The sequence below is a fragment of the Eubalaena glacialis genome, chromosome 16, assembly GCF_028564815.1.
Source record: "Eubalaena glacialis isolate mEubGla1 chromosome 16, mEubGla1.1.hap2.+ XY, whole genome shotgun sequence".
Lineage (NCBI taxonomy): Eukaryota > Metazoa > Chordata > Mammalia > Artiodactyla > Balaenidae > Eubalaena > Eubalaena glacialis.
The window spans coordinates 2,396,011-2,409,478 of NC_083731.1; the positions used below are offsets into that span (position 1 = coordinate 2,396,011).

The following is a 13,468-nucleotide window of genomic DNA, read 5'->3' on the forward strand; positions in this document are numbered from 1 at the left end:
GGCAGCAAGGTTGGAAACTCGGGCACAGTATTTTATAACTCAGGTTGTAGTCTGGGGGCAGAATTCCTTCTTCTCCAGGAAGTCTCAGTCTTTGCTCTTAAAGCCCTTCAACTGATTGGACGAGGCCCACTGACATTATGGCGGGTGATCTGCTTTGCTAAGTCAGTGATTGCCGATGTTAATCACATTTAAAAAAATACCTTCCTGGCAACATCTAGACTTGCGTCGGACCACAGAGCTGGGCACCACGGCCCGGCCACGCTGACACGTAAAATTAAGCATCATGCACAGCACGACAGTCGGTGGTGGATCACCCCTCATTTCCTGGAGCCTCTGCGTGGAGGGTGGGTTCTCAGATGAAGTGTCCGCGCCTTGTTGCCCCCTCAGTTTGCACACACAGGTGGAGGCAGCTGTGCCCAGCGGTGGCTCCACACAGCCGACCCCTTTTATCACCCTGGGAAGACACATGGACCCGTCTTCTGACTGCATGAAAAGAGCTCTAAGCATCTGTTCTCTGCGAACGTTCCTGGGGGGGCAGCTGTTTCCATGGCTGTTCTCTCACCAGGTTCACTATCAGTGTAGAGACACATACACGCAGACGGAATGTTCCAGATCTTCCCTGTGACTGTAACCTGTAGTCAAAACGCGTCACAGTGAACACAATAGAACTAAAGTCATCCTTCAGGTAGTATTATTTATAATGCTGCGGGTGGAACTTGGAAGCTTTAGAAAAGGATTTTATTTCATGTTTTAAGCATCTCTCAGAAGGGAGGGGCGTCACAGCTCATTCTGGGCTGAGCTCCTCCGGGCTGTGCCGGGGCCCATCTCTGAGGTCGCCCTGGAGTTTCTATTTGCTTCCCTCTCTGGTTCTGTGGATCTGGGTTTTTTTATCTTCATGTTGCCACGTCGATATTTCTGTGGGCGTTTTTGAAGTTCCTCTTTCTTTCACTGTCTGCACTTGCATTTCCTGGTAGACCTCACTCTTCAACTGGCCTGGAATAAGGATCGTTCTGATCCTCACCCTGAATGACCGCCTCTTACCTCCCACTTCTGCTCGGCGGCTGCACATCACATTCTCCGGGGGGACTTTTAACGGGATTGGATACCCACACCCCTGCCCTGCCAGGTCCTAGTTCCTGTGCTCTGGGGTAGGGGGTCCGAGCGTCAGTATTTTTTAAAAGCCGCCCCCTCCCCTATTTAAAATGTGCAGCCAGTGTTGTAACATGGTTTCTGGTGGCTGTACCACCCACTGGGTTATTTAAAACTATTTAAGGCAAAAGGACGCGACGCTCGGGGTGAAATGCGGGTCGTCATCTGGCCAGAGGACGCTGGAGCATCAGAGAGAATGCAATCAGGCATTTGATCTTCCTTGTCCAGCGGCAAGTTGGGGTGATTGTGGACACTGACGTCTGTCCTCCTACCCTGGGCTGCTTTTCAGTTCCAGTTACACAGTGGGTGGCAGCCACATGACAAAGTGTCCCCGAGAAATGGGGAGAAGGTCGTCCTCGGAAAGCAAGCCTCATACAAATACGGAAGGTGTAGGAGACTGGTCAACAGCAAAGGTGACCAGCGGGCCCCAGGAGACAGTAAATGTGCTGATGAAGAGCTCAGACGGGGCGGTCCTGGGATGGTGGAACCGACCCTGAGGTTTGGGAGGAATCTGAGTCACGGTTTAATCAACCAGCCCTCACGGAGGGCTTCACACGAGCCAGGCACAGTTCCAGCCCATTGAATAAATTAATTCCGTCTTCACAAGCCCCTTTGGGTGGGTGCTGTCCACATTTTGGTGATGGGAAACAGAGGCCCAGGGAGTTAAGGACCTGCCCCCAGGGCACACGGCGGGGGTTAATGCAGACAGTCCGTCTGGGAGTCGGGCTCTTTGTAGGCGGTTAGACCTCAGACAGCCTGGTCCCCGGGACCATGTCCTGGCTCTGGGCTCCACCTTCCTGCTTCTGTGGGCCACATCCTGTGCTTTCTGTGCCTTGGTTTCTCCCTCTGTGAAATGTGGGCAGGGGAAGGCCCACTTAGCGTGGTCGCTGGGGAGACCGCGTGAGTTTGCTGAACCCTGAGGACTTGTTAACTGTTACTGCGCCGAGCCAGCTTTCTTCCGGTCACGAGCCCAATTTTTCCTGTACCTGGGCCGGGAAGGGATGATGGAGATTAATCTCTCATCCCCTGTTGTAAACCACCCCATTGGTATCCTGGGTTCCCACTCCACATGTAGAGAATGGAATTAGCTCTCTGGGGGAATGGACAGTGCACTTCTTGATCTGTGATTCTGAAGACCTGACTTTGGGCTCCAGCAAACCTGTTAGGTCCTCCCCCGGGACCCCGTCCACTGTGGCCAGCTGGCCTCCCTCTCCAGCTGCTCTGGACTCACCCATCCACGTCCAGCCAGTTTTGCTGCATATCAGGAGTTGGTTCTAGGATGTGTCTGATCGGATGCTGGTGGCATTGTTAACAGATTCTGTGTTTCTCCTTAACCACCAGGATAACTCACGTCCACCTCTGAACTGTGTTGGCGACACCAAGCTTACCATGTCATTTCTTGTTTGTTAATTTTATTTTATTGTGGTAAGAACACTTAAGCTGCCCTCTTACGTGTTGTTAAGTGCACGTTACACTGGGCTGACCTCAGCTACCGGGTTGCATTTGCACAACTCATCTCTAGAAGTTTTGCATCGTGCTGGTGAAACTTGATGCCCGTGGATAAGTGACTCCCCATTTCCCCTCCCCCCAGACCCTGGCAACCACCATTCTGCTGTTCAGTTCTATGAATTTGACTATTTTAAATGCTTCCTAGAAGTGGAGTCGTGCAGTATTTGTCCTGCGACTGACTTGTTAGCACCTCCAAGTTCCTTGCAGCTTTATTCACAGTAGCCACGAATGGAAGCAACTTACATGTCCTTTGACAGATGAATAGATAAGAAAATGTGGTATATGCATACAGTGGAATATTATTCAGCTTGAAAAATAGAAGGAAATTCTGTAATATGTAACAACGAGGATACACCTAAGTGAGACAGTCACCCCTTGATTTGCGTCACAGACAGGCCAGAGCTCCTGGGCAGCCCCGCGTCCACCCGTCCTGCAGCCCTGCGGTCCGCCCACGGCCAGGGATCCCGGGCTGCTTCCTGGAGGTGAAGGAGGCTGGGCCCCTCTCTCCGACCCCGTCTCCAACGCCATGGCAGGCTGTACGGCAGGGGCCACGTACGCCAAGCCTGGCAGCCTGACCCTCAGCTGCGCTGGTTAAACTTGAAACACCTTGTGATTTTTCTTGTTGCCCCCTCAGGGCTGGTGCAGGGTCAGCCCGGTGCCCTGGCATCCCCAGAATTGGACCACGAAGTAAAGGAAACTGCCAGAATTCCTAGAGCTTCAGCTTTGGAATTGGTGCTTAGGGACCTGGGTTGGGGAAAGAAGGAGAGAGAGAGAGAGAGAGAGAGAGAGAGAAAGAGAGGGAGAGGGAGAGAGAGAGGGAAATACCCGATTTGAGTACGTGGGAAGGGAACCTGTGAGCGTCCCAGTTCAAGCCCATCGCCGACGAGGAAGCCATCGCTCTGAGGGGTCCAGGAGCTGACATTACAGTGGGCTAGCAGCAGGGGCCTGACCTCCGGCTCAGCGCACATTCACAGACTACTGGAAAACTTACTCAACAGCCTTGGGTTCAAATACGCCCAGAGCCAACCGCAAGCGGCCTTGTCTCCCCACCTCCCCACTTAGTCTTCACCGCCTCTGTGATGCCAGAAATACCAGGCTCCCACTTAAACGCAGTTAGGACTAAATTCAGAACCTTTGTTCCCTGTCGGACTAGCCTGTCTTATTATGGGCACTACGCTCATTTGAAAGCAGCCTAAAAGCTCCAGATTGCATCCAAAATGATATTGAAGAATTTCAAGCATGGGGGGCTTCCCTGGTGGCGCAGTGGTTAAGAATCCGCCTGCCAATGCAGGGGTCACGGGTTCGAGCCCTGGTCCGGGAAGATCCCACATGCTGCGGAGCAACTAAGCCCGTGCGCCACAACTACTGAGCCTGCGCTCTAGAGCCCGTGAGCCACAACTACTGAGCCCATGTGCCACAACTACTGATGCCCGCACGCCTAGAGCCCGTGCTCTGCAACAAGAGAAGCCACTGCAATGAGAAGCCCGCGCATCACAACGAAGAGTAGCCCCTGCTCGCTGCAACTAGAGAAAGCCCGCGCACAGCAGTGAAGACCCAACGCAGCCAAAATAAAATAATAAAATAAATAAATGTGTGTATGTGTGTATATATATATATATATGTGTATATATATAAAGAATTTCAAGCATGAAAACTGCATAATTGTAAATTCTTTAGCTGGGGTAATGGCATTTGATTTGTTTGCGCTGGTTGATGGGTAGATGACAGACCGTGGGATTTGATCAGCAGCTCTTGCCCGCCTCTTTTCAGGCTGGCTTTTGGGATGCTTTAGTTCCTACTTCCTTTAGTTATTCTGCTTTCTCTTTTGGTATTATTATTATTTACTTCTTTGGTTTTTTAAAGGCAAACCAGACATTTTTATCTGGAAAGGAAAACTATTTTAGGCCTAGGCATTAACAGTGGCCTGTTGTCCTCAGAGAACTATGTAACAGACCTGGAAGCAATTCTCCCGGGATGGCTGGCATGACACTCTGTCCCCCTCCTGTGAAACCTGGCGGGTGGGAGCTGACGGCATTTTTAGCTGTTGGCAAAACCTCTTGCTGCCGGCTCGCTGTCTGTGAGATGATCCTGTGTGGAAGGAAGAGTCCCCGCTCAGTGGTAATGATGGGGAAGCATTTCTGTTTTTTCTTTGCTTCTTGACTAAAGTTTCCTATTGCCAGATTTGGAAGACGCCTTGACCGTCATCTCCCATGGGGGTCCACGAAGGGACGGGAGAATGCTGTTTAGTTTCTGCCCGTAAGCGCACAGTGTAATTTGACATGAAACTTTAATAATTAAATTATTAGTCAGAGGGCTGACCTGCTGTTGGTATGCAGAAGGAGGGAATGTGGCTCTGCGGGTGGCGAATTCCAGAGCACCCCGAGGGTAGGCAGGTTGCCCTTCCCAGCAGACCGGGGCAGGAGCCCAGCGGCTGTAAACTTGCTTTCCGGGAAGTGGCTCTAATCTTCAGGATCACTGCGGGATCACAGGACGCGCACCTCCAACTCCTGCCAGACCTGGCTGGGGCGTCACCCTCTCCAGCTCGCCTCCCCGTCAGATCACTTGGGAGACACTTGGGGCTTCGCTGGAGAAGCAGGTCCCTGGCTTGGGGTCCTGCTCCGAGCGAGGGAGATGACAGCTGTCAGGTGTAGCCTGTACGGCCCTTCTCCTGGACGCGGCGCACTTCTCTGCAGGCTGCTCTCTCCAGGGCTGCCACATGGGCAACAGCCTGCCCCCGGGGGAGGCCAGAATGTCGCCGTTTCAGAATGATTGGGGTGGAACTCCTCTGTATTTCTTGACCATTTGGCTGAAACCTGGTTTAATGGCAAAGATCACTATATTTTATATAAGTAGCTGTGTGGAGGTGTCATGCCTTCAATCCGAGCTCCAAAGACTCCTGGACCAGGGGTTCTTCATTTCTTTTGTGCCATGGATCCCCTTGTATACGAGTGGCACCAGCCTGTGACCCTTTCTCTGAATACTGTATTTAAACGCATGCAATAAAATACCAAGTTTTCCCAGGAAACCAGGATTTCTTTACTGGCAGGTCTAATAGCTGTTGAGATTTTGAGCTGATGATAAACATACACAACTGCTGTGTGGATTGAAAGCCTGTTATTTCTGTTGGCAACACAGCACAGGGATTGCTTCCTATAGTCATTTCTGGTTTGTTGCAATGTGTCTGTGGAAGGAAATGCTAACTTTCAGTTAGAGGATGGTGAGAATAGAGATTACACCTTTCCCCATTCAAGGTCATGGACTCCTGGGCTCTGTCCCCACTGTAGTCAGCGGGGGGCTCTGTGGCCCAAACTAGAGACTACAGCAGAGGAACAGCCTTTCATCAGAGGCAGTCTGGGGGGAATCTTGAGGCAGCTTGGCTGGGGGCTGCTGGTGGGATGAGTTGGGGGTTTGGTGCTTTGCCTGATGGAGACGGAGCGCTGGGCGGGGGGTCAGGTGCAGGATGTCAAGGATGGAGTGTTGGTGTTACCTGGGGAGTGTGGACTCAGGTGGTCGCATTGTGCAAGCACGTAAGGACTAGGCAACTTTCAGTCCACTGCCGTCATTGACATGGGGGTCTTCGCATCTGCATCCGGGACAGGGGCAGACGATCCCACCCTGACCCTGTCCTCCCTGGTGCTTTGCCTGCCCACCCACCTGCCCCACCCGCCTCGTCCTTCAGGGAGGAAATGTGGTCCCGCGGGCACCGAGAGGCTGGGGTGCTTTGGAGGGTGGGTGGCATGGAGCACAGAGGCTCAAGGTGCAATGATTGTCTGGGGGCCGCTGCCCCACACGCACCCCACAAATGAATGAAAGAAAACTGCGGGCCCGGTTCTTCGGGAGTCCGGATTCCAGTTAGGGAGAGGCATGTCAAGGGTGATTAGGTCTGCAAAGACCAGTGAGTGTGGGCAAGTGCGCTTCAGGTGACGTCGATCCTGGGCTCCTCCGTGGCGGGGGGGGGGGACCCTCCCGGAGAGGCCTACCTGGTGACGTCGATCCTGGGCTCCTCCGTGGCGGGGGGGGGGACCCTCCCGGAGAGGCCTACCTGGTGACGTCAATCCTGGGCTCCTCCGTGGCGGGGGGGGGGGGACCCTCCCGGAGAGGCCTACCTGTGATGGAATCCAACCTCGTACTGCTCGCTGCACAACGTGCCAGTCAACTGAGAGACAAGGTTTTGGGGCAGAGAATAGCCACTTTCTTTGCAATTCCAGCGGACCGAGAAGACGGCAGACTAGCGGTCCCAAAGAGCCATGTTTCCCAATTATTAACAGAATCCAGGCTTCTTGTCTACCGAAACGGCAGGGGGTGTCGCTGGTTGTCGCACGTCCTTGGTGCCTGTATCCTTGGTTCTCGCAGCTGTCCACAGGTCAGGGCACAACGTTCCGATAAATCTCCAACAAGACAGTTGTTATTTTTCTGTTCTGCAACTTTTTATCTCTGTATGGATGGGAAAGAGTTCTACCTTTAAAGGTCAGAGCCTGGAGAATGGGCTCTCCTGCATATTGCAGGCTCTAGGCAACATTCTTTTGCAAAGGGGCAGAGCCAGCATGACTCAGCACAGGCAACAGAGCCCAGGGTTAGCACCAAAGGAATAGAGCCAGTATGGAGTCAGGTTTGCTCTTCTCTGTTACACACCCAGGTCCAGGGGGTTTTCCCTCCGCCCATGGAGGGTGTGAACTCAGGTGGCAGCCGTAGGAGGTGTGACTGATCCCGGGGCCTGGGACGCCTTCAGGAGGGGCCCCATTTTGCATTTATGAACTTCCCTCCATGGAGTCAGTGAACCGTCTTCCCATCGTGAATGAGGAAGAAGGGAAACCAAGGGGGCCATTAGGGAAAACCTGGGAACAAACGTGGTCACACTTGCCCGCCGGAGACCCCAAGGTGAGGGGCACTGGCCTTGCCGCTTACTGTGATCTGGGCCTTTTACATACATCAGGGCTTCTGATGATTGGATATGAAGGAATAAAGGTATTCAAGTGTGACGAAATTTCAGTTCTTTGGGGGTTTAACCCATCAAGGTTTTCCCTCCCTCCCTCTGTCCTCCTCCCTCTCTCTTCCCCCTCCTCCCTTCCCCCTCTTCTCCTCCCCTCCCCCTCCTCCCTCTTCCTTTCCTCCCCCTCTTCCCCTCCCCCAGTGTCTTCCCCTGGGTCTGCAGTTCAGAGTAAAGGTGGGAGTTGAGATGGGTGCAGGGTGTAAATTCAGCCTCTGACATGATTGAGGCTCCCACCACCTAGCAAATGAGACCAAATGGTTACAAAACAAACCAAGAAATCTTACATGAGAGAAAAACTGTGTTGTCTTTTCTTTTAAAAAAAAACAAATGGAGGGGATGATTTGTGGCTTCACTTACTCAGCGCATTTAGTGGCACCGAGCACGGGGTCGGGGGGTGGGAGGCGAGTAAAGCCACAGGTCCTGTCCTCCCTGGTGGAGACAGGTGTCTATTAGCTGCATGACCGAGACCTCCACTTGGGGTGTGCTGAGTGTCTGCGTCGGGGCTCAGAGGGACGAGGGACAGGCCAGGACAGGAGGGAGACCTGGAAGGGGGCCAGGGACCCCCTGGGAAGTCACAGTCTGCAGAAGCCCTGGGAGGTGTCCACCCTCTCCCCAAAGGACCAGAGAGAAGGAGGTCGGCCCAAGGGAGATTTATGCTGTGTTCTCGCTGTGATTTGTCCACCTTAGAAAACACCCATTTCCCCTTAAAACTGAAAAGGCAAGGAAGGCCTCAGCCCCCGCTGTGTGAACTGTCCATTCCCAACGGCCCTGCCCAGGCTCTGAGGCGGGGAGCAGTCCTGGGCTGGGCTCAGGACTGTGTCCAGCTGTCTGGATCCTTCTTGAACCTTCTCCAGGGGATTTGCTCTCTGTCCCCCTCAGGGCTGTCACCTGGGGCCTGTGAAGCCCTGATTGGTGCCCACGGGCAGGTGAGGGAGGGAGGAAGAGGGGGGAGGAGGTCTGAGGGGCCCAGGGCCGTCTGCATCCGCTGTCGCTTCCCCACTCTGGGCAGGTAGGGGCCCAGGCTTCAGGGGCGGGGCCAGCCCTCGGTGGTGGGATGTCCATACCTGCTTTGCCGTGTGGCGTGCACAGCGGCACCCAACTTGGCTTGAAAGTGAAGTTGCCCTGTCTTCCCTCAAAGAGAGGGCATTTCCTTAGTGTGCGTGTTCTCTGTTCCGACACACTCACTTCTGAGCTCCTTCTCCAGGAGGTCCGCAGCCTGGGGGTGGGGAGGTGGCCTCGGAGGTGGGGCAGGGCCTTGGGCTCGGGGAGCTCTGCCCCCCCACCCTGGGAGCGCAGACTTGCTTGGTGCCACGTCAGCACGACGGCCACGCTGGGAGGTGGCACAGAGCGTGTCACCGAGGAGCAGGACCCTTGGCGGGAGCGTCGCGTGTAGACATCCCCGTGTGAGACGCAGAAGCAGGGGCAAAGCCACGCCTCCGCCCATTGGGGGGAAGCAGGGCCCGGCTGTCTTCCTCGGTCTCGTGGGTTCACTGCGGCGGGCGGGCGGGGCTGTGCAGGAACTGCTGGCCCTGGGGACTGGCCATCACCTCGTCTTTCTGCACAGCAGGGTCTCCATGCCGTTCAGCTCCAGCCACACCTACGTTTGGGGTCGCGATTCCATGGTCCCTCCCGGGGGTCCCTGGCGGCATGGTCGGGGGGCACTTCCAGAGAGGAGAGGTAACTGTATCTTTCTCCCCCCTCGCCCCCAGGGCGCGAGCAGTTCCATGGCCTGGGCTCCATGTACTGCCGGGGGGCGGCCGCCGTCATCCTCACCTACGACGTGAACCACGCCCAGAGCCTGCTGGAGCTGGAGGACAGGTTCCTGGGCCTGACGGACACGGCCAGCGCCGACTGCCTCTTCGCCATCGTGGGAAACAAGGTGGACCTGAGTGAGGAGGGGCCCGGGGAGGGCGGCCAGGAGGGAGGGCCGGCTGGCGGCGGCGGCTGTGCAGCCCCCAGGCTGCCGAAGCAGGTGCAGCCGGAGGACGCGGTGGCCTTTTACAAAAAGATCCTCAAATACAAGATGCTGGACGAGAAGGACGTGCCGGCTGCCGAGCAGATGTGCTTCGAGACCAGCGCCAAGACCGGGCGCAACGTGGACCTGCTGTTTGAAACCCTGTTCGACATGGTGGTGCCTGTGATCCTGCAGCAGAGGGCCCAGGGGCCGCCGCAGACCGTGGACATTGCCAGCTCCAGGCCGCCCGCACGGACCAGATCTGGGTGCTGCGCCTGACGCGCCCGGGCCCGGCCCCCGGGGTGCACGGACGGTCAGAGGAGCAGATCGGGGGTCACTTTGTAGAACTGCACTCGGAGGAGGAGACCGGGTGGAAATGCCAGCCAGTAGCGAAGGTCCCTGTGACTGGTCCCCCACGTACATCGCTGCCCTGGGAGGTGGGGAGTGGACGGACTGTCCAGAGGAGCCCCCTGCAGAGCTGGGCTCCCGGAGACCGCCGTCCCCTGGCTGCCCCGTCCTCACACCTGGCCTCTGACAGAAGGTGTTCGGCTGTCTCGGCACCTGTGTGACTTTCAGACGTTTCTGCTCACTGTGATTTATCTTTGGTCCTACCATTCGGTACTTGTACCCTGACGCATTGTAACGATTCTCGATAAATGTTAATTTATACAAAATCAGGAATCACTGTTTTTATATTGGTTGCAGCATTGTGAGCCACACGTATTATTAAAAAGGATTTTGAGAAGAACTTTGATTTAGACTTTATTTGTGCTCCCATAGGCTCCTTGCTGGGGGTGCTCGAGTGATGGCTGTGAGCTTAAGGCACGTCTCTCTATCTTTAAAAGCTGCATCGAATCCTACAAATTCCAGGTATTTAGGTTGGCCCATCTGCCTAGTTGTCTTGAAGACACGAGTTCCAATAATAGAAGCAAAACTAAAAGCTCTGTCTCTGCTGACCTCTGTGTGGGTTGCCCGGGCAGTTGCTGAATAGGAAACTTCTTTTCCGGGGGTGGGGTGTGGCTTTGTTCTTAGGAGATGCCAAGACGGGGAAGCTGTGAGACAGTAGTTTTGTTTTCTTAGAAATTTAATGGAAAACAAGCAGGTCAGGCTTGGGGCTCTCTGTTGAGAAAGGGGTGTCTCAGCCAGCTTGGCAGCTGTAATGAAACACCGCAGACCTTTATTTCTCAGTCCTGGGGGCTGGAAGCTAGATTGAGGTGCCAGCCGACTCAGTTTCTGGTGAGGGCACTCTCCTGGCTTGTAGATGGCCACCTTTCTGCATGTGTCCTCACGTACTGGAGGGAGAGAGAGCTCTGGTGACTCTTTCCTTACAAGGGCACTAATCCCGTCATGGGGGCCCCAACCTCATGGCTTCATCCAAACCTGGTTACCTCCCAAAAGCCCCACCTCCAGACACCATCCCATCTGGGGGTTAGGACTTCAACATATGGATGTTGGGAGACACAAGCATTCAGTCCTTGACAGGAAGCAAAGGGGGGCAGAGGCTGGTGAACAATGTTTCATGAGCAGTAGTTTTTTTGGGGAGGTGTTCAGTGTTTTTGCGGAGAGCCCATGATCTCTGATTCTGTGGCCTCTAGCCCTGCCTCTGCTCCTGGGTGGTGCACCTCCTCCAGGTAAGCAAACGAGCCCCATCTGTGTGATGGAAACACCAGCAGAGTCCCCTGTGTGTGACTGGGGAGGCCTCAATTGAGATGCCCTGTTACTGAAGCAGATCTCGAGGTCTAAAACTTCCATTTTGCAACTGTAGCCCGTTCAAAAGTGAAAACGAGTCAGTCTGATTACTTTTCATTGACGTGGCTTAGTTTCCCATTTAGTGGGTGGAAGTTGTATTTATTTTTCCATAAAGTGTGTCTTTGCTAGTGAGACGTCTGGGAGACCCAGGAACTTGTCTTTGAAGACTGTGGAGGGGAAAAAGCATCCTAGGAAATTATTTCTGTCTTTGTACTTGAAGGCAGGGGTGGCTGAGTTCCCACAGCCCTTTCCTCCTGAATAGTCTGATTCTCTTGCCCATCTGCTCTGAGCACCCCCAGCTCGTGCCCTTGAATGACCCCGTGTTCTGGAGGATGGCCCAGGACAGCACCTTCTCCATCAACAACACGTAAGCACTGCACCCTCACTGCTGCCCAAAAAAGTAGGCTTCACTCTGGGCTCTGTCCCAAGTGGACTTTGGGTGCCAGCCTGGGCTCTCGCCAGGGAGACTGGTCCTGGGGTCTGAGCCTGCTCACGGGTTTCCAGCCGTGGTCGCTCGCAGGCCCAGTTCCCGACCAGGGAACCAGGTCAGTTCTGGGGAAGCTTCAGCTGCTTTAGTGAGCTAGCCAGTGGAGAAGGAGGGGATCCTCTGCTGGATGCGGGTTCGAGCTGGGACCTCAAACATTCCTTCTTTCCCTTTGTTCAAATGCAGCTGCTCTGTGGCTGGGAGGCCACGGACAGCCGTGGGTTAACCTGCTGAGCCTGGCCCAGGAGCCATCGCTGCAGACTTTCACCCGAGTGTCCTCAGAAACCTTCTTCTCAACAGCGGCTCCTGGCTGGGCATTTCCTGGTGGCCTCGAGGTGTCCTGCGTGGGAAGTTTTGAGGGGGGTTATGTTGTAATCTGGGTGCTGGAAACCATGGTTCCCCCTTTTCACAGGCCGCTAGGCTGGTGTCTTAAGAGAACCGCTTTGTCATTTCTGAACCCGACCTCCTGGTTGAATCAGCACTGCCTGCTGTGCCAGCAACCCTCTCCCGCAGACGCCCGGCAGCTTCACCTCCAGTGAGGTCTCCCTCTGGCCGAGGTGCGCCAGGGCTCAGAGCCCTGTTGCTGTGGGCAGTGGACTGGAGATGGTTTTGTCCTCCCGAGAGAAGGGGGATGGAGCTGACTCGTGCTCTACCTCCGAGCTCTGCGCCGGCCCTGCACGTGCGGAGCACCTGCGCCGATGACCGCAGACCACCTGAGGGGGGCGAGCCCTGGGCACTTGCTCTTGTGTCCAAGAGCAAGAGGTGGGGTGGTCTTCCCAGGAGTTTGAAATGTTTTGAGGCAAATCTGCTCCTGCTGTGGCTGATGGAACCGGGGGCTGTTCTAGCCTTTGTGTAACGAGGCAGGGCCAGCCCTCCTCCGCACCCCATGCCACCTGCCCTCATTATGTCACACCCCCTCCCCGTTCCCTTACTTAGCACGTGGCCCGATCTTTTCCACTTCTCGAAGCGGGACCCTTTGGCCTGCACTGTCAGAACGGGGCAGAGTTGCTGGGTCTGCAGTGTAGACCCTGCACACGGTGTGCCCGCTCTGGATGCTGTTGGGCCCCGTCCTTCCTCTCTGGGTCCTGGAGAAAGGCCGACCTTCCCTCCCCTCCCGTGCATGGACCTTGAGCTCACTGCCCCTCCCCCAGCAGGAGGGTCTGGAAGGCAGCTGGGTTGGGGGTGTGAGGACCCAGCACCCGGGCAAGGAAAGGTGCATCTAGAGCTGGAGTCCCCGGTGGCTGGAGAGGCAGACCCGCCGAGGTCTTGTCCCGGCCTTCCAGGGCCGGGCAGCCCGGAGCCTCCTTCCTTCCTGCGTTCGGCTTGGCTGTTCCGGCTTCTAGCAGGCAGACGCTCACTGCCCAAGACCAGAGCAGCGCCCCTCACTTTACTCCACCTGGTCCTTTCCCGGAAGAGTCCTGAGGCCCAGAGGGAGTCTCCTGGCTGCTCATCTCACGGGCGCAGGGCTGCTGGCGACGGTCGCAGGGAGGAGGGCCGGGCGGGTCCCCAGGCCCCCGCCCACCCTCCTCCCTCGGCTTCACCCGCCCGTTCCTCCAGGAGGTGCGGGGACCCCCAACAGAATCCCCCTAATCCACGTGCAAGAATTCCTTCCCAGGAGCCCTGCAGGTAAATC

The 13,468-nt window shown here is 55.5% G+C and overlaps 1 protein-coding gene across 1 annotated transcript in view; it reads left to right on the top strand.

Annotated features, from left to right (window-relative positions):
• RAB20 (RAB20, member RAS oncogene family) overlaps positions 1-10,350 on the top strand; it is a 32,981-nt gene extending 22,631 nt beyond the window's left edge. Inside the window, exon 2 of the mRNA XM_061170865.1 lies at positions 9,358-10,350. Coding sequence (XP_061026848.1) covers positions 9,358-9,881 — 524 coding nt within the window. The 3' untranslated portion in view covers positions 9,882-10,350. The remainder of the gene's footprint in view (positions 1-9,357) is intronic.
• The last annotated feature ends 3,118 nt before the right edge of the window (positions 10,351-13,468 follow it).